Source organism: Pteropus medius, unplaced genomic scaffold, assembly GCF_902729225.1.
Source record: "Pteropus medius unplaced genomic scaffold, Ma_sr-lr_union100, whole genome shotgun sequence".
NCBI lineage: Eukaryota > Metazoa > Chordata > Mammalia > Chiroptera > Pteropodidae > Pteropus > Pteropus medius.
The window spans coordinates 18,407,777-18,428,549 of NW_024342471.1; the positions used below are offsets into that span (position 1 = coordinate 18,407,777).

Genomic DNA, 20,773 nt, shown 5'->3' on the forward strand with positions numbered 1-20,773 from the left:
ACACTCTTCTCTGGGGACCAGTGAGAAGAAATAAATCACTAAGCTCTGCCCACTTGGCCCTCAGGCATCAAACCTGCCAGTTCAGCAAGTTCTTCTTATCTGTTTGGTTCACATCAACTTCTGAAAAGTCAGTAGAAAGGAGGGTGACTCTGGTCCCTTTACAAGGGTTTTTAATGAAGGTGCGGTTGGAGACGATGTCAACAGTTGTTTTTTAAAGGATATTTGATGCCTTCAGCTGTCTTTGTTATTTTTCCTCTACAGGTAGAGGGGTAGGGAGAAGATATCCTAGCTCAAGATTTTTAGGTGGGAGAGTAACTTTTTTACCTTCTTTTAGGAACACTATTCTCTTCTTTCCCCTGGTATAAAAGTAGCATATGCTTTATATGGAATATTAGGAATGTACAGAAAATTCATTATACTATTCAGAAACTAAAGTTAATGTTTTGGCAAATTTCCCTGTCTTTTACTGAATTAAATATGGTTGAGATCATAGCATAGATAGTTTTCTAATCTTATTTTAAAGTAATTACAGTTTTGTTTCATTATAAAACAAATCAGAAAACAGAAGAACGAAAAATTTGAACACCCACAGTTCCACGTCTTCCATAGGTAACCACTGTTAACCCCTTCACATGCTTCTGTGTGTGTGAGATACACCTTTTTTCTTCTTATAAAAATGGAATCACACGACTCATGCCATAAACTGCCTTTTTAGCTTAGAGTAGTACATGAGTGTTTTTCTACAACTGTAACTTGTTTTCTACGGCGCTTTTAAGTGCTTCAAAACATACCTAGCTGTTCCATAGTCTATGCAAAATTGTTTCCAATTCTTCTTTCTTTAGACAGCCCTGAAATGGCACGTTTTTGCAGGTATACTTTTACTGTTATTTCTTTTGTTATTTAGGACAAGTGGTGACTGTTAGATTTGAGGCTTGCATATCACTAAGGTCTTTGATAGTACTTCTAAGTCGACCTCTAAATAACACCTTACAGTTCCCGTCACAGTTCTGCCAGCAGTTCGTGAGAGTTCCTGCTTCTCCACACCCACTCCAGCTCTTCATATTTTATTTAATCATTAATTTGATAGGCCGAAGTATCAGGTTAAAAAAGTTAAATCGTTATTAAGGTTGCACATTTTTCTTCACGTCACTGTTCATTTACACTTCTTTTATGAATTGCCTTTTCATATTCTTAGCCCATCTGTTGGGTTATTCATTTTTTCTTACTAATTTGTGAGGGTTTTTTTAATATAAAAATAATATAGTATATACTTACATAAATTGCAGATGATTTTGCCCACTTCATTATTCTCATTTCCTTTTTGTTTTGGAATATTTTAACTTTTAAGTAACCAAATCTATCAGTTTTTTTCCTTATGGTTTCTAGTTTTGGAATCTTGCTTAGCTACCTCTCCCTTTTTTTAGGTTGCATAAATCTCTCAGTGTATTTTTTTTTTTTTTTTTTGGTTATGTTATGGCAGTTTTTCAGCTTTATTGACTATGACTGACATACTGCGCTGTGTAAGGTATACAACGTAATGACTTGACTTACACATATTGTGACATTATCACCACAGTCAGTTTAGTTCACATCCTCAAAGTTCTCATATAGATATAAAGGAAAACAAAAAAATTTTTTTCCTTGTGATTAGAGCTTTTAGGACTCGCTCTCTCAGCAACTTTCAGATACACCATACAACAGTGCTAACTGTAGTCACCATGCTGTACCTCACATCCCCTGTACTTGTTCGTCTTGTAACCGGAAGTCCGCACTCTTTGACCCCTTTCATCCAATATCTCCCCTCCCCGCCTACCACCTCCGGTAACCATAAACCTGATCTCTTTTATTGTGAGTTTGGTTTTTTGGATTTTTTTAGAGATTCTATGTAAAGGTGACATCATTCAGTATTTGACTTTCTCTATCTGACTTATTTCACTTAGCATAGGGTCCAATCATGTTGTCACATGTAGCAGGAGTCCCTTCTTTTTTATGATTGAATAGTATTTCGTTGTGTATATATCCACATTTTCTTTATCCAATCCAGTCATCTGTTGATGAACACTTAGGTTTTTTCCATGTCTTAGCTATTGTAAATAATGATGCTACAGACATGGGGGTGCAGATATTTCTTCAGCATAGTATTTCTGTTTCATTCAGATGTATACCCAGAAGTAGAATTCATTGGATCGTGTGGTAGTTCTATTTTTAATCTTTTGAGAAGCCTCTAAACTGTTTTCCATAGTGGTTATACCAATTTACTGTCCCACCAACAGTGCATAAGTGTTCCCTTTTCTCCACATCCTCACCAGCATTTACCATTTTTTTGTTGATAGCCATTCTAACAGGCGTAAGGTGCTATCTCATTATGGTTTTGATTTACATTTTCCTAATGATTAATGATGTTGAGTTTGAGTACTTTGTCATGTAGCCGTCGGCCATTTCTATATTTTCTTTGGAAAAGTGTTCAGCATCATTTTTAATATTAAAATTTTTATGTACAATATATTTAGCATAATCTCATATTCATTTTTTCCAAATCATTAAAACTTTTTAAAGTAACACTTTGAATGACTGTTTAATGTTATTTTGTATGGATGTATTCAATTTAATCACCACGTTGCTAGACTAGATGTCAGTTTATATCTGCATTTATAGTATATAAATACCACTGTGATAAGCATAACCTTCACCCTCAAATCTTTGGTTATTTCTTTAGGGTTCATTCCTAAAAATGTTAACTGCATCATTACATGCGAACATTTTTAAGACCGTTGATACATCCTGCCAAATGGCTTTCCAGAACAGTGTGTCAGTGATGTGTGTGAGTGCCCATCTCACTGCAGGGAGAGTAGGTTTTAAACGTGCTTATTTTTTCTTGGTTTTCCAGAAATCTGAGTGGATGACAACAACTTGCAATCATGCACTTTATGCTATTTGTGATGTATTTACCCAGTTTTACGAAGCTTTGAATGAAGTTCTTCTTTCTGATGTATTTGCACAGTTGCAGTGGTGTGTCAAACAAGGTACTTTGTGTCTCTAGGCATCATTTGTCTTGATGTAGTCCTTAAAACTATAAAAACGGTCTCCCAACCAAGTCAGTTTATAAAGCATTCTTTAAAGTAGGATGTAGTTATATTTTAAAAGATAGTGTACCTTTGTATATTATATATGCTTTCTACTTTTATATGTTTCAAATTTTCTATAATAAAATGTTTCTAAATGTACTAAATGTCAAGATCAATAGCTTCATCAATGAACATTTTTGTTTGAGTACTTATGTGTTTATTTTAGTATGTTAGGAAAAATACTCACATAACACATTAGACTTGGGTCCCATAGATAGTTATGTCTTAAGACCAGGCTTAATTTAGTTAAGTTTTTCAAAAGGTGACACAGTTTTTAAAAAAATGATAAAACAGTCGATAACAATATAGCAAAAGTTTAAAAAGTAGTGTTTAAGTGACTAAAGTTTTAGAAACACTGTTCTAATATTTTTTATCTTCTTTTACCATTTCTCATACAAGAACCCAATTAATTAGGTAGCAAAATGTTAACCTTCCCTCCCTAGCAATAAAGCTATGATAAACGATTTTACCTCTTTATAGCCTACTTAAGCTAAAAATTTTAACACTGTCTGTAGCAATGCTTCGTTAATTGAAAGCCTACAAAACCACCAGTTCATAGTCTCCACCTCACAATATGAGGTATCAATGATGTGGTTGGAATCAAAACAGCAGTTGAAGTTTAATGATAGATGCTGTTTTATTTTGCAGATAATGAGCAGTTGGCTCGATCAGGTACGAATTGCTTAGAAAACTTAGTAATATCAAATGGAGAGAAATTCAGTCCTGATGTCTGGGATGAAACGTGCAATTGTATGTTGGATATTTTCAAAACAACCATCCCACATGTGTAAGTGTTAATGTGATTATTGTTATTTATTTTATGTTCAGTGTATGTCTTAAAACTCTGGGTTGCCTTTTTGGTCATTTTTCTTCTCTTGCATTCCCTCAAGTTTGCTGACGTGGAAGCCTGTAGGAATGGAGGAAGATTCATCAGAAAAACATTTAGTAAGACATTCTTTTTTTGGGTTCTGTTTTCTCTGATCTCATATTATAGTAAAAAATTAAGCAGCCCAAAGATTTTGTGCTTTCCTGATGGGAAGTAAGTAGAAAAAGTTATAATATCTAAAAACTATAAATGTTCATTAACATATTTTTTGAAAGTGCAGAAAAGTGTTAAGAAAATAAGTCACCTCACTCAATAAAAACCAGAAAACATTTCTAGTTTTTTCTTTATATGGCTGTGAACGTGTAACTCACACGTTTGAAACTTGGGCTCACTTGGCACATAATGTATTAATATTGTGAGCATTTATTCATATTCTTCAATATTCTCTGAGAACAGCCTTTTTAGTGGCTGCACATTATTTTAATTAGTGAATTCTCCCTTGTTGGACAGGTCAGTTTTAGTATTTCACTGGTATAAATAACACTGTAATATAATTATCTTATATAAAGAGTGTTCTCCTCTCCACTAATAAATTAGTTTTTATTTTTTGTGTGAAGTCACACTAAGTTTTCATTCAACTCTCACTTAAAATTCCTTTGGTTTACAAGGGGTTTTGTAATACTCACTTCTATTCTCAAATAACTATAAGGCCATTAGGTTTTCAAAGGCATTTGGGATATAACAACTTAACAATGAAGCCCATTATTTAAACATGTTCTGCTTTTTAACTCCGTCTTCTGCTGTCAACTTAAAAAGCTATCTGTTGCGCTAGTTTATTTTTTAACTTGATCTCATTGAAAATCGGTCACACTCATTATTAAATCATATATATCAAGAAATGACCTCTAAATTAGAATAAGAGAATATGAAGTTTTAATGGAGGGAAAGAAATAATTGACATTCATAATCTCTTCTGTACAGCCTCAGAAGTGCCACATTAAACATGCAGTATAATTTTACTTCAAGCTGAGCAAGACACTTAAATTCAGGTTGGGCCCAGTGTTAAAACAGGAAGCTCTCTGCCCAGGTACTGAATCATGGATGAAGAGTGGTGAACATTGTATTTCTCTCTGGTTTATTTTCAGGATGTAGATCTAGACCGCCAGTCTTTAAGCAGCATAGATAAAAATGCCTCTGAGAGAGGCCAGAGCCAACTTTCTAACCCAACCGATGAGAGCTGGAAAGGTAGATCATATGCAAGTAAGGCCACTTTTTTATTGTTTTCATTTATTTTTATTTATTTTAAATGGGTAATACATTTATGTGATTCGGATATTCAGAAGATACAAAAGGGTAAACGTGATAAGTCTTTCTTCCACTCCTGTGCCTCAGTCTGCCAGTCCCTTCCCTGTGACAGCCAAGTCATCAGTTTCTTATGTACCTTTCTAGAGACATTTGTTCATTTGCAAGAAATGCATATATATATATCCACACAAATATATCTATATTTATTTATGAATTCTCTCCTTTGTATGTGAATTGTAGAATACTATGCATTATTCTTTTTTCACTTAGTGTACTTAGCAATCATTCAAAATCAGTACCTAAAGGGCTTTCTTTTTTACTATTGGATATTATTCAAGGATGTAGATGTACTGTTATTTGCTTAATTGGGTTTCTACTAATGAACATTGATATCATTCCCAATTATTTTTGTTACAATCAATACTATGTCGAATCGCCTAATGTATGTGTCACTTGTGCGTTTATCTGTACAATACATTTTCAGAAATAGGATTGATTGCTGGGTTAACAGATCGGTGCATTAGCCATTTTGACAGATAATTCCCAGAATGCTTCCCGTTAAGGTTGTGCCTGTTCACATGATCTTTGGGAACACCTAGGTAATATTTGGTATATTTGGAGTCGTTTTAATTTGCAGCCTTCTAATTATGAGCGAAACAGCCATTTTTCATGTGTTTAAGAGCCATTTGTTTTCATAATCTTTGCTCATTTTATGTTGATTGTTGCTCTTTTTTTTTTTTTTTTTTTTTTGGTTTTGGGGGAGACTTTATGTGTTAGAGATCCCTTTTCTGGATATGAGTTTCAAATTACTTGTACCCATTTGTGTCCTAATGTTGCTTATGGTATGTTTTACTATCTGTCATTTAAAAAAATAGATTTATCTGTCACTGTGAGTCAGGCACCGTATAATATGCTTCATGAGTGTGACTCACGAAGGTGCTGTTTTAGATTTGAGTGAACTGGGACTTAGACTGATGACATGGCTCACAATATGTACTAGAGTTGGGATTCAGACACACTGTTGGCTGAGAAATCAGAAATGTCCTGGTGAGTCTGGTCTTTTTAAAGTCCCTGTGCCCCATTGTTTTTCATCATAGCAGGCCCACCCTCTTGCCAACATGCCAGGCTGTTGGTGTTCACATTGATGTTAACCTCTCAAGCAGCTCATTAGACAAAGCCATGCATGGTCACCAGTATCTTTCAAAGGCGTAAACCATAATCACCTTTGAAATCCATTCAAAAGGCACCATGTTGGAGGCCGATGCACGGTTTCTCAGTGACTGCATCACAGCCAGTTTCTCTAGTTTCCTTCCAGTGTCCTGTGAGATAATGAGCTCCGTTTCCTCATCAGCTCCAGTTAAAGAAGTTGGCTCGTATGTAGGGGGCACCTGTAGAGCCATTCTCAGTAGCACAGCATCTGTCTTCTGAGAGAGGCCTGGGACTTGAGAGTCCCGCCATCCAGCAGCAACAGCGCGTTGTTTCTCCCCGTCTACCGTCTCAGCCTCCCTTCTGGGCTTAAGCTCAGCGAGTGGAGCAGCAGGCAGAATCTCTTACCACTTGCATTGTTTTCTTTCCTTCTTTTTCTTTTCTTTTCTTTTTTTTTTCTTTTTTACGCCTACAGCACCTGATGTTCCTAGGTGGTCTCCCATTCAAGTACTAAGGAGGCCCAACCCTGCTTAACTTCTGAGATCAGACGGGATCGGGCATGTTCAGGGTGGCATAGCCTTAGACTCTTTCCTTCTTTTAATTTTTGGTCCAAGATGGTGTAATTGAAGTGACATAAGTTATAGCATTGCAACTCCACTGTATTCTTTTTTAATTAAAGCTAATTCTGCATGGCGATTTTATATACACATATAATTTCACACCTGCTTTCAAAAACTTGAAAATGACCCAATCTCCTTGCTTGCCATCACTAAACGCTTCATTTAATGTTTTCCACATTCTGATTCTATAACGAAAAGTTGAATAAGAAATCTCTGCTTTTACTATAGTCACATCAACCAGCACTTTTGAAGTGCCTGACATGGGCCGCCCCTGAGTCCAGGGATTGAGAAGAAAAGATGCATGTGACACTAGTCAGAGTCTGGTCAACTGGCAGAAACCACACCAGTAATTTGAACAGGGAGAATTCCACATGAAGAATTGGTAACTAGTCAAAGGTGGCTAATCACTGAAAGAGGTAGAAGAGGACTCTTGAGGGTTATAAAAGTAGAAAATGGAGAAAGCAGTATTACCTCCAGGGCAGACAGAAAGTGATCCAAAAGTTAAATGAGCTCCACCACTCAAGACTGAGATTCAGATCTTTTTGGAGAATCTGGCCACTGCAGGAACCCGTGGCCACCTGTGGCTAGGACACAGTCTAGAATTGATCTAGAGGAGTGGCCCATTGTTTGGCAGACAAATTTGCTGGGGTTTATGGGACTTGCATAGCTTGCTTCCTCCCCTTCTTCAGGTCCTTGCTCAAATGTCACATTTTCAGAGAGACCAGCTTGTTTAAACTTGCACCCCACCCTGCCACCACCCCTACCTTATCTCCACTCCTACCATATGTCCTCCTCATATGACATATTCTAACTTATACTTAAATATCTTGTTTATTGTCTTTTTCTGCCACGGGAACAGGGATTTTTGTCAAATTTATTCATTTTGGCCAGCCACAGCATTAAGAACTATGCTGGGCACATGGTAGGAGCCCAGCAAATATTTATCCACTACTGGCTGAATCATTATTAGGGTTAATCTTTATCATCTAATGTAGATCAGAAACTGTTTGCCAGCCTCCTCATCAAGTGTGTGGTCCAGTTGGAATTGATACAGACCATTGACAACATCGTGTTCTACCCTGCAACCAGCAAAAAGGAAGATGCAGAGCACATGGTTGCTGCCCAGGTAATAAGAGCAGGCTCGAGAAGGGCATCCTTGTCTGCGGGAAGGTCGCTCACGTGCAGTGGTTTGCTGGAGCCAGCTTGTACTGGCTTGCAAGAGCCCATCATGCTCATCTCTTCCCAGCTGCGTGTTCAGCATCATATTGATAGCATGAAGTTGACCATGATGAGAGTATTTATACCACAGAAACCAGCAAACACTAAAAATCAGGACTTCTTTTTTTTTTTATTCCTCAGAGAGTTAACTTACCAGTATACCACTGCTCAGATGCCTCCCCCTGAGTGCTATTAATCACAAGGACTGTTCCTTATAATTGGTATATAATTTAGCCATAAATGAGAGGGAAATATATGTGGCTAAAGATACCAGTCTTCCCTAAGAAAGTTGACTTTTTTGTTTTGTATATGCAGTCTTCCGTGTACATGGTATTCTTGGAGACAGAGAATTGAGTGTCCAAAATATGGACAGTACCTTATTGCAAACTTAAGTGCCTCGGGGACTCGCAGGTCCTGTGAGTGTGCAGCAGGCTGGGTGGGACTGTGGCAGGAGCTCCCAGCTCCAAGGCATGTTGCTGTCGGGGGGTCTAGTCTTGACAGTCTTCCCATTTTTTCAAGAGGAGCCAGAATCAAGATTTTTTTCATATAGGAAATAACCTGTTTATTAAATGCAATAATTACTGATGAACAAAATACATCTGTGGGCCGAATCCAGCCCAAAGGCTGTCTTTTTTTGTTTCTTTGTTTTTTAAGTGTTCAATATTTAGTGTATTCACAAAGTTGTGCAAACATCACCACTGTCTAATTCCAGAAAATTTTTTCACTGCGAAAGGGGGTGCCCTAGCCAGCAGCACTCACTTCCTATTCCGTCTCACTCCAGCCCTTGGCAACAACCAGTTGACTTTCGATCTCTATGGATTCGCCTAATGTAGATAATTTATATTAATGGAATCATATGTGAGCTTTGGCATCTGGCTCCTTTAACTTAGTTTTCTAGGTTCATCCATATTGTAGCATGTATCTGTGCTTCATTATTCTATAAAAAACTGATCAATATTCCATTGTATGGCTTATCCCACCCACATTCTGTTTATCCATTCATCAGTTGATGGACATTTGGATTGTTTCCATAGTCTGGCTGTTATGAATAATTCTGCTATGAACATTTGTACACAAGTTTTCATTTGGACATATGTTTTTAATTCTCTTGAGGATATATCCAAGAGTGAAATTGCGGAGTGGGTCATACGGTACTATGTTTTACCGTTTTGAGGAATTGACAGACCATTCTCAAAGCAGCAGAACTCTTTTACATCCCCATCAATAGTGTATGAAAGTTTCAGTTTCTCCACTTCCTCACCAGTGGTGTTTATTATCTTTTTAGAAAATTTTTTGGTCATCCCATTGGTGTGAAGTGGTGTCTCATTGTGGTTTTGATTTTCATTTCCCTAATGACTGATGATATTGAGCATCTTTTGTGTTTCTTGGCCATTTCTGTATCTTTGGAGAAAGATCTATTCAAATCCTTTGTCCACTTTTAAATTGGGTTATTTATCTTTTTATCATTGAATTGTAAGAGTTTCTATATATATATATTTTTTTTAATGATTTTTATCAATACGTGATAAAATCTGTATTCCATTGCACTGAGTTTAAGCAAATATCATCCAGTGTCAGAAGAGATGCAGGGTGATCATTTAGTGACCAAGTAATAGCATCATGGAAATTTTCAATTTATTTTAAAAAATTGTCAAGTTTCAATAATTAAGGTAAGCTTCGTCTCTCTATATAAACTTCCATTTGGCTTATACAGTTCCATTTTATCCAGCCGGAAGCTCTGAAAGAGCCAGTCCCATTTTCTTCATTGATACAGCAGTGTCAAACAGTCACAACACTCACATAGAGTTTTAGCTTGCACCCACGTTTCTCCCAGACATAGGCTCTGACGTCTGACCAGTACTTCACAGGAGTCTGGGTATTGGTTCACTGCACGAGCCATTTGTTCCTTGAGGTCTTTCTCCTCAGTAATGGGTACCAGCAACATATTATCATATCTGTAATACCCTCCTGAGATACAACTCCTTAGTCCTTTTATCATCTCTTAATGTGTAATCTTAAACTACTGTCCTGGAAAGAGGAGGGTGGCCATGACAACAGCTTTGGAGTGGGTATGAATCACTCTGCCCGCTCCTCATTGTGTAACTCATATAAAGAGGAGTGCTCTGGCTTTTTTTCCCCATTCTCACTTGGCACAGGTCTGCTATGTCCTGTCCATTCTCACATGGCACAGGTCTGCTATGTCCTGTCCATTCTCACATGGCACAGGTCTGCTATGTCCTGTCCATTCTCACTCATGGCACAGGTCTGCTATGTCCTGTCCACTGATGTTACAAACAGACATGTCTTCAGGCTGAGTTGTTCCTTTTGCCCTCCTGAAGGAGCAAGGTAGATTTCATTGCCATGCTTCAAGCTAACTCCTCCTCCAGTCCCAGTGACCCAGCCCAAATATTAAAACTGTTTGTAAAGCTCTGGGATCAAGTGTCTTGCATGTTCCTTGTCCTGTGTGCCACATCACTGCAAGCAACAGTCACCTTTTGGAGTGGGACAGCCAGACACGGCCAGGACCAGGGGAACCCCTTCAATATTCTTGATATTAAGCCCTGATCAGACATATGTTTGCAACTATTTTCTCCTGTTCTGTGCAATGTCTTTTCAGTTTCTTAATTGTGTCCTTTGAAGCACATAAGTTTTCGATTTTGATTTAGTCCAAGTTACCGTTTTTCTTTAGTCACTTGTACTTTTAGTGTTATGTCTAAGAAAACATTCCCTAATTCAAGGTCACAAAGATTTAGGCCTATGTTTTTTCTTAAGAGTTTTATAATTTTGGCTCTTCCGCTTAGGTCTTTGACCCATTTTTGAGTTAATTTTTCTCTGTGATGGGAGACAGAGTTTACCTTCATTTTTTTGCACATAGATATCCAGTTGCCCCAGCACAATTTCTTGTAAGGACTATTTTTCCCCAATAAATTGTTGTGGTACCCATGTTGAAAATTACTTGACCATAAATATAAGGATTTGTTTCTGGACTCTCCGTTCTGTTCCACTGATCTATACATCTGTCTTTATGCCAGTTCTACATTGTCTTGATTACTGTGGCTCTTTGTCAAGTTTTGAAATTTGAAAATGTGAGTCTTCCAACTTTGTGCTGCTTCCCTCCCCCGCCCCCCAATTTTTATAAGAGTTTATTTGAGCCAAACTGATGACATTGCTGAGAAGCAAGATCTAGGATACTCTTTTTTCAAGATCATTTTGGCTACTGTGTGTCACTTGTATTTCCATATGAATTTTAGAATCAGCTTGTCAGTTTCTGCAAACAAGTCAGCTGGGATTTTGATATTAGGCCTTTGGGATTGTGGTGGATCTATAGATTAATTAGGAGAGTATTGCAAACTGCCCCTTTTGGCCTTTTGTAACCTCTGGCTTACAAGGAGGATGGAATCCATTCCTAGCGGGCTTAAGAAATATAAAATCCCTAATAATGTCTCCCATTTTAGGCATCGTGTTCAATAAAAATTTCTATCATTTCATACATATTTTTATGAGTTATTTTCTTCACATTCAAAAACACAGTTATTGAATTTATTAAGTTCATTAATCACCTGATGAAGTTAAAGACACTGCTTGGGCTTTGCTTAACATTTTCTGTCTTTCATTAGGTATGTTTTGAAACTTACTTCTTCTCTCACATATACTGCAGTTTAATTTTCTCATTTTTCAATTTCTTTATGAAATAAAAAGAGGACATTGCAATCCTGTAGTGAAATAATTGGAGAAATACATACTTCCGTTTATGCACTGAAGGCAATGCAGACAAAACTGGAACTCTGGCCAGCAAAGCCCACCATCATTCAAAAGCTTAATATATTCTCTCACTAGCCAATGAGCAGAGTCTAAAAGGAAAATAGTTCAGGGTGTCTAGGAATGAAGTGTATCTTATACAGAGGATGACTCTTAGAGAGTTATGACTGTCTTTATCTGATATTACAATGTCGACAACCACTCCATCTTCTTTACTTGGTTCTCCCATCCTCCCCTTTCTAGCAAGACACGCTGGATGCAGATATCCACATAGAGACGGAGGATCAGGGCATGTATAAGTGCATGTCTTCCCAGCATCTCTTCAAACTGTTGGACTGCTTGCAGGAGTCCCATTCATTCTCAAAAACCTTCAACTCCAATTATGAGCAGCGGACTGTCCTGTGGAGAGCAGGTAAGGACACACAGTAGATAGGACAGGAGGCCACATTGGTCATCATTCTAAAGCATGAAAGCCTTTGAGAGATCCCTGATATTGTAAACATAGCTGGAATAACTTACCAGGTATTTTCATGCTTGAAGGAGAAAGAAAGGAGATGCTAGATAAATTTCATCCCAGTACCAGGAATGTTGCCTGGCATGGGAGATTCTCAGTAAATATTTGATAGAAAAACATTGAAAGTTAGAGAATTAAATTGATGTAGCAAGTCAATAAATTTTACATTAGATTAAAATTGTATAGTTAAATATGACATAATAAGTATGATAGGCCAGGAGAAACAGAAAGCATTCATACATTTTCTGAGACTTTTAGGGGTTCTCTCTTCCCCACCTCCAAAAATAAATACACAAATCCTGGGGTGATGATGAGAGGCTCATTTTTTTTTAACTTTGCACAAAAGTGATACTTGATATAATTTTTGTATTGTTACCAATACTTTAATTTTATCCCCAAATGCCTATTTTAACCCCCAATTTAAAAATCTCATTTTTCTCTACAACTTTAAAATATCTAGATGTTTTATGTCTATAATAAGGTTTGCTTATGAGAGTGGTTTACACATCTCTGTGATTGATTGGTAATGCTTTGTTTAAGAAAACATATTCTTATATGTGCTTTATGAAAAAAAACCTTGAGCTATTACAGTTGAGAAGATGAAACAAATGGCTTCACCAGCCAGAGAACAGTCTTAAGTGGAGAACAGTTTAGGGCAGTGAGGAATAAAGTGTATCTTGTACAGAGGATAAGCCGTCATAACTGCCTTTGTTTGCTATCACAGTTGAGCTGTGTTAAGAATGCGCAATGTTTCAGTAGTGCCTAAAATAACTAGATTAGATTCCCATATGCTTTCTCAGCATTAACTTAGATATGGACTATCTGATCTCTAGGTTTTAAGGGCAAGTCCAAACCCAATCTTCTAAAACAAGAAACCAGCAGCCTGGCCTGTTGTTTAAGGATCCTGTTTCGCATGTATGTCGATGAAAACCGCAGGGATTCCTGGGAAGAAATACAGCAGCGACTTTTAAAGTAAGAAAATTGGTTTCTGACTAAATTTCTTATCTGTAATACACAAAATGCATCACGACAGTACTGTGAATTGAAAAGGGTCGGAGAACAATAGCTGCACACCGAGGCCCTCTCAAACTGTTTTCCTTTTTGTTCTTTCCTTCTGTGTGGTGACTTTCCTGTTTCACTCTTCTTAATGCGGGACCTCATTTCTTTCATTCCTAAGTTTCTAAAGGTCCAGAAACATGGGCAGTGAAAGCTCAGAGTCAGCAGGCCTGGAGTGAAGTCCTTGCTACATTCTTTTCAGAGCACTGTCAGCTCTAACATCCCATCATTCCTTCTTTTCAAGAGGAATGGATTAGGATCACACAGATACCAGGGCGTACTTACTTTGATTATGCAGAAATGCAGCAATGGAGAGACAGGGGGTGCCCTTGAGAGATCCCCAGACTGAAGTCTATCTTTGCCACCAGCTTTTTGGGCATCCGAGCAAGATACTTATGTCTGGGCCTCCCTTTACTCCTTTAAGATCGAAAAGCAGTAAGGCGCATGCTGTTCCTGTGCATCTGTGTGATGGGACATGCGCTTTCCGGCACTGCTGGCGGGGAGGGTACAGTGACAGGATCTTTCCGGAAGTCACATGGCATCGTACATCAGGAGCCTTAAAATGTTCAGTCTCTTTCTTTGAGTCAGTAAGTCCACTATTTTGGAATCTATTTAAGAAAATATCTTAGAAATAGGAGCCAGGATTCCTACACAGAATATTCATTGCAGACTTACTTATAAAGAGAAAATATGTGAAACAGCTCAACTGTGAAATGGGTAAGTAAGTTATGGTATAACTTAACGATAGAATTATATTATGCAGCCATTACAAGTGAAGTTTTTAAAAAGCAATTTTCCTTGACATGAAAATCAAAGTTTCACCAACACTACCACAACAGAAACCCAGGATGTAAAGCTATATATACTTAAAATTTTCAATAATTTTTTTTAATCATAGACAAAAAAGTGGAAAGAAATATGCCAAAATATTGTCACGTGTTCCTTAACATGATGGAATTATGGGCATTTTTTCTCCTTTATAACTTTATAAACTTTTCAGTTGTCTTACATTGTGAATATATGACCAACAAGTCACAGACTGGAAAAGGAATTAAAGGGGACACCAGTAGCTCACTTTAACTTAAATCAAGTCCAAAAGAGAATTTCCTACGTAGTCTCATGAAATTTCTCTAAAGAAGATACATAAATGTGAAGTCGTTAGCATTTTTTCTAAGAATGAGCAACTGTATGTGATAAGAGAAAGGCGGTGTGTAACTGGATAGTAAGCGCTTGGGCAGCAAACACTGATTGAGCCCTAGCTATGTGCCAGGTCTGAGCTCGGCTAATGCTCAACATACTCATTTTATTTAATCTTCACAACAGCCTCTTGAGTTTGGTACAGTTATTTATCCCCATTTTACAGCGGAGGAAACAGGCTCGGATTTGTTCAAGATGAGCAGGTGCTCAGTAAATACTCATTGCAAGAATCAGAAGTCTTCCATTCTGGTAGAATGTGAGCTGTTAAGCTTTTGTGTGATATGCCTCTCCTTCTCTGATTCTTCTAGTGTGTGCAGTGAGGCTCTTGCCTATTTCATCACGGTGAACTCTGAAAGCCATCGAGAGGCCTGGACAAGTCTCCTGCTGTTACTTCTAACAAAAACCCTCAAAATAAGTGACGAAAAGGTATAAACAAGTAAAATGTAATGGCTCCACTAGGGCACAGGTTTGGGTAGACTTTTTTCTCAGAGTTAGAAGTAACTATTTTCTCAATTCTTCTGAGGATAGTAACATAACTAGCACCATTCTAGATGCATTAGAGAAGTTAATTCATTATAAACAATTAGGTTATTGGGGCTTTTTCTCTCAAAGAATCCCCGTTGAGAAAGGCTAAAGTTGAAACCATGCATATTGCTTGCTATTAAACAGCTACGGTGGTTTTCAATGTGACTGTGTTGGGAGAGAGGGTTGAGATTGCGAAAAACTGGTTTAGAGCTGAGAACTTGCTTTACTAAAATGAAAATTGACTTTAGTAGCAAGATTATCCACCAATAATTTGTGTTTGGAGTTAAATATAATTAAAAGATTTTAATTGGCAGATTTTTTTGCACCATCTTTCTACTGGCAGGAAAAAGTACCAATATTGCAAGAAGTTCCAGGGTGAGATGAATACTTTTGAAAAACTAGTAACAAAAAATAGTTACATGTCTAATTTTATCTCTCTCCTTCTTTCCTATCTGAAGTTTAAAGCACATGCTTCAATGTACTACCCCTACTTGTGTGAAATTATGCAGTTTGACCTGATTCCTGAGCTCCGAGCAGTTCTGCGGAAATTCTTCCTACGAATAGGTGTTGTGTACAAAATATGGATTCCAGAAGAGCCATCACAGGTACCAGGGACCCTGTCACCAGTGTGGTAGCCCGGGCCACTGCTGCTTCTTTGCAGAATGTTCACCATGCCACCTCTGCCTGGCACATCTGAAGGATCAGATCATAGAAATAAGGAGTCAGCATCTTGGAGCTCAGCGTGGCCTGGATAAAGATGGCCTCTACGCTGGTCCCATCAGAGTTCCTAACTAAGGCGTTGTGGTATTTCATTAAACTGTTGCTTACCCAGTTAACATAGTAGGTGGGGAGTCTGTTTCATCTCTGTCATTCCATTTTACTGTCAAATCTGTCACTGCATACACCGTCATTTTCTAGTAGAGTCCCATGACTGGCTGTAAACATTTCATCAGAGGAAGTCACTCTCCTTGAAAATGCTGAACATAGCTGTATAGGTTCGTGATTATTAGAGAGTATGTTAATAAAATTTCTCGTAATGGCTAAGTGCCACCTAAAATATGCTGGGTTTTTTGTTGTTGTTTGAGTGCGTTAGAGAAGTTTGAGTGTTTTTGTCAGTTGTGAGTCAGCTGTAGTTAGATTAGTTTGGGGGAAGGTAGGGGACAGAAGGTGTTTTATCCCGTTTTGTTTATGTCTGAGTCATTTTTAAAGTATTTCGCAAAAAGATGTTGAATATTGATTGAAGGCAGAGTTTAGTAATTAAGTTAGAATTAAGAGCTTGCAAGGTTAAAAAAAATGTAGTGCCTCCTGACTCCCTGTTTTAGTGACTTGGGGAGAAAATGTCTGTAGGAAAAAGTAAAAAATTTAATGAAGATTATTAGCCTTCCTTGAAGTAAGTATTTGTGGTGGATGGGTATTAAATTAAAATTTCCAGAATACATTGTCCATCTCACACACCCTGAAATCTAATATATGATATAGTAATTTAACAGAGTTAATTTATATTTGAGTAAACCTTTTATTTTTTATCTCAGAATAGTGAGTGTACCAATTGTTAGTATCCCTGCTTTGCACAGGCCCCATTAAAGGGCCCTCAAGAGAAGGGTTGCTCCCTAAGCCTCCTTGGCCACATGTCATGAGTCGGACCAGAATAGACCTGTGCTGTAGCGGGGCCAGTGTAGCTGAACTGTGACCATGGCGGGAGGTGGCGTTTGCCCAGTGCATCTGTTAATTTGAGCCTAGGAGCTGAATTCTTTGGGAAGGTTAGATTCTGAGGCCCTTTTTATGTTAACGATGGTGCAATACTCTTAGCTGCAGTAGAAATGAATTCTGATGCAGCTTATGTAAAGGTAGGCAGTATACAAATACAGCCAGAAGCCTGCAAGCAGTATATTTCGAAGCTTAATTTATTCCGAGTCAGTGAGAAAGAGAACACAGAATTCATTCTCTGCCCTCTCACCCACTGCTCACCTCGAGCAGCATTCAGCGTTAGAAGAAGTGTTACACAGAGTTATGAAAACATTCAGACTTCTACCTATGCCCTTTAGTCCTGTAAATTGGGTTGTATTGATGTCAACTCTGGTGCCTTAGAAGTTAGTAAGTTGGGAACCTATCTATAAAATTAGATATTTTTTCTTTATAGAGAAGGATTTCTGGTGCTTTTGTTTACTAAGAAACCAATTTCTTAAATTTTTTTTGTTTTTAACAGCCTTGAGAAATGTTTGATTTGGGCCAGCAGTACTGTCTACTTTTTTCTTTCCCCAAAAATGTTTTAATTTCTTTACCAAAGAAAAAATAAAGAGGTTTATGTTTTTACATTATTTATATACATTTAAGAGGAGCTATATAATTTAGCAGGAAGGGACCGCGAAAGAGTATTTCATTGTGAATGGAAAATGTTAGCACATTTGACTGACTTGTCCTGAATCCGTTACGTCTTTACACTGCAACGTGGAAGCTACGTTCTGAGACTTACTCCCTGGTACTATGGTTCATCACAACCTCAGTCAGTCAGTCGTCTCCATCAACATTTGTACTAAAGGTGTAAATGAGGAATACACATGTTCATTACATTTTCTGTACAGCTGCATCCCTCATTGCGATTTTTCCTTTCCTTCGAAGTTGTCATGTGACATTTTCTTCATCAAATGTGACTGCAAGACTTTTCTAGTATATTATTGCCTTCTCTTTAATTTTTGCCTCCTCTTGCAGAATGAAAAATGCATAAGTTATTTTCTTACTTGCTGAAACATTCAGGTTTTAATTTCTTTTTAGCTTTGTCTTTTAAACGATTCAGTTTTCTGAATGAGGCATTTGAATTGTGCCAGTGTGGACCTTTGAAAACTGGATGTAAAACCATTTAGGGTAATTTTTCTTGTCGGCAGACCATGACGTACAGAGGAAATCCCTTACCTCCAATAATAAGCCATTCAGCTTAAATTCTACTTTGTGAGTAAATCTATTCTGTCTCATGGTAAATGTGGCTTGTGCCACTCAAACACTAGTGAAAAGGGTATGTATGACTGCAGCACCAGGCCAGGCCACCATTTGTTAACAAAGTCATGGGGAAGAGTAAAGTATTTACAAGGCCTTATTTCTTTCTCAGAATGCTTTAAATGTTGATTATATGTGCTGGGTCTCTAGAGAAGTTTTTCATTTGTTACAATACTACTGCTTTGAGCAATTTTGTTTTTCTTTATTGTCCTTTATGGAAATCACCAGCTTTGGTATCTTAACAACAAACGGATGGGAAATTTTATTTCTAATATGCATCTTTAGAGTCAAATACACTTTTTCCCTGATACTTCTTGCATACAACCAAAGAACATATGTTATGGAAATTGTGTAATATCTGGAAACACAACATTTTCCTCTGACAGGTGACTTTTGTACAAAATGCAAAAAAAGAAAAAAAAAACACTTTTTTGTTGTCCTTTTGTGATTATGGCTATACATTTAGTAATCTTTAATAGTTATTAAAAGTTATTAAAGGAACCTGTTGACAAATGCAAGTATGACCATCTGATTCAAATGTTTGTTGTTACGATGCAAATGGATATTTATTTAAACAGAAGCTGGATTCTCAATACTTCATTTTCTGATTTCTGTTTCAATATTTGTGTTAAGGTAGACATAGCTTGAACTCAAGTGAAATCCTGGAGTTTTACCATCAGCAGCTTTGTAGTTTGAGAAACAAAAAAAACAAAGCTGAATATTTAAAAGAGTGATTATATCTGGAAATCCTTGCTCTCAAACAAAAAGACACTCATCAAAAGTATAGTTTTTCTGTGTTCTAATTTTTTTTTCATTTTATCTGCATATTTGCATCAAATATTTCTTTATGTGCAAAATATATGTTTTACATCCTTAAAATGCCTAAAAGTTAGTAGCTACTTTTGTTTAATCGCTACACGATGATTAAGTGCATTTAATATTGGTAATTTAATGAAAAGCATTCCTTGCCCAATGGATGTATACATTTTTGAAAGAATAAGCAGAATTATATAATATGAAATGCTATGTAAAGTTTTCTATGTGAAAATATTATGTATAATACTGTTAAAATATCCCATGCTTTAATCAGGTCATAAATCAATAAAGTTTTAAAAAGTAAAGCTGTTTTTAATGTAGTAATTAATGTATATATATAGATCAAGCCAGAGTTTTGAGTTAGTTTGTTCTTACAGAAGGTATAAACTTACAGCAAGTATATAATTATTAATGAGATAATATTAAGTATGGGTTTTAATTTTTCAAATTAAGATTCTCCTCTTTCTCTTCCCTGCCCCACATGAAAGGGGAAAAAATCCAATCTTAAGATTCTTATCTCTTGAATCTACCTTCATTCATTCATTGGTTTGATCAGTGCGTGAGTTTCCAGGAAAAGACATAAATCCCCTCTTGCTGGCACTGAGGTCCAGATGACAAGGAAGACTCCCAGGGTAGCCCACTGGTCACTGGCTGGGAGGTCATTCTGAAGTCGCACATATGAAGATGATAAACTCTAGGCTTGGCTTTACTGCCTCTAAATTCAAAATCCATTCTTTCTGAAATAGTCTGAAGTTGTAAATCATTATCATACTTAAAATATTCCACTGCTGAAATTAACTAATACATTGTCATCTTTATTAACTCACGAGTGAAACTTCTGTGCGGTACTACATTTCAGGTACTTCTGGTGAGGAACAGAAGGACAACCCTATCTCTTAGAAAGATTTCGAGTCTGTCTCTTCAGAGCAGGTAGTGCCTGGGTTTTATCTAGAGCAGTGGTTTTCAACCTGTACCAACTAGTGGCTTTCAGTCCGGCCCCCAAGGGACACTTAGCAATGTCCTGGAAACTTTTTTGGTTGTCACAACTGGAGTCGGAGGAGCAGAGATTTGCTACTGACATCTAGTTAACAGAGGCCAGGGGTGCTGCTAACCAGCTGCCATCACAGGTAATTACACAGCCCCAATGTCAGTAGCGCTGAGGTGGGAAACTAAAGTGACAACTACAGTGACTTGGTATCGTAGGACCTACAAGTTCGTCTGTGGCAGATACTTTCAGCTTTCTTTGGTCACTTCTGCTTAACCCACTTTATGGAGAGTGTGCCGAGGCTGCTGGATGGGAAGGGCCAGCTCCACCTTATTTACAGCGCTACTTATTTAAGCATTTTGAAAAGTAATTTCAGCATTATGCTGTTTTTGTACTTTGCCAATAGACTGAAACATTTTAGGCAAAAGTACATTTCTTCTTTCAAAAGACCAGAGTGGTTCCCTGAAATTTTTGCAAATCTGTATAACTTGCTTGTTGTCCAGTTTAAGAAATTTGCTAAATTGTCTTTGGGTCAGTTATTTGTATCATGTCTTAAGGGTGTCCAGTCTACGGCCACACCACCCTGAACGTGCCCAATCTCATCTGATCTTGGAAGCTAAGCAGGGTCAAGCCTGGTTAGTACTTGGATGGGAGACCGTGTAGGAAGACCAGGTGCAATAGATGTTTTTT

The 20,773-nt window shown here is 37.4% G+C and overlaps 1 protein-coding gene and 2 pseudogenes across 2 annotated transcripts in view; 2 read left to right on the top strand and 1 right to left on the bottom strand.

Moving 5' to 3' along the window:
- Nucleotides 1-19,049, top strand: part of ARFGEF2 (ARF guanine nucleotide exchange factor 2) — an 82,137-nt gene extending 63,088 nt beyond the window's left edge. Inside the window, exons 31-39 of one of the 2 annotated variants that reach the window (XM_039864545.1) lie at nt 2,888-3,023; nt 3,774-3,912; nt 4,016-4,070; nt 5,097-5,211; nt 8,018-8,148; nt 12,243-12,411; nt 13,347-13,485; nt 15,075-15,192; nt 15,750-18,991. In XM_039864545.1, the coding sequence (XP_039720479.1) occupies nt 2,888-3,023; nt 3,774-3,912; nt 4,016-4,070; nt 5,097-5,211; nt 8,018-8,148; nt 12,243-12,411; nt 13,347-13,485; nt 15,075-15,192; nt 15,750-15,926 (1,179 nt within the window). In that variant the 3' untranslated portion in view covers nt 15,927-18,991. Of the gene's footprint in view, nt 1-2,887; nt 3,024-3,773; nt 3,913-4,015; nt 4,071-5,096; nt 5,212-8,017; nt 8,149-12,242; nt 12,412-13,346; nt 13,486-15,074; nt 15,193-15,749 lie in introns of both variants that reach the window. The other variant, XM_039864546.1, reaches the window with a different exon arrangement.
- LOC120604086 (uncharacterized) lies at nt 6,869-6,987 on the bottom strand (annotated as a pseudogene).
- Nucleotides 19,050-20,648: 1,599 nt separating the features above from the next.
- Nucleotides 20,649-20,767, top strand: LOC120604102 (uncharacterized; annotated as a pseudogene).
- Nucleotides 20,768-20,773: the final 6 nt, after the last annotated feature.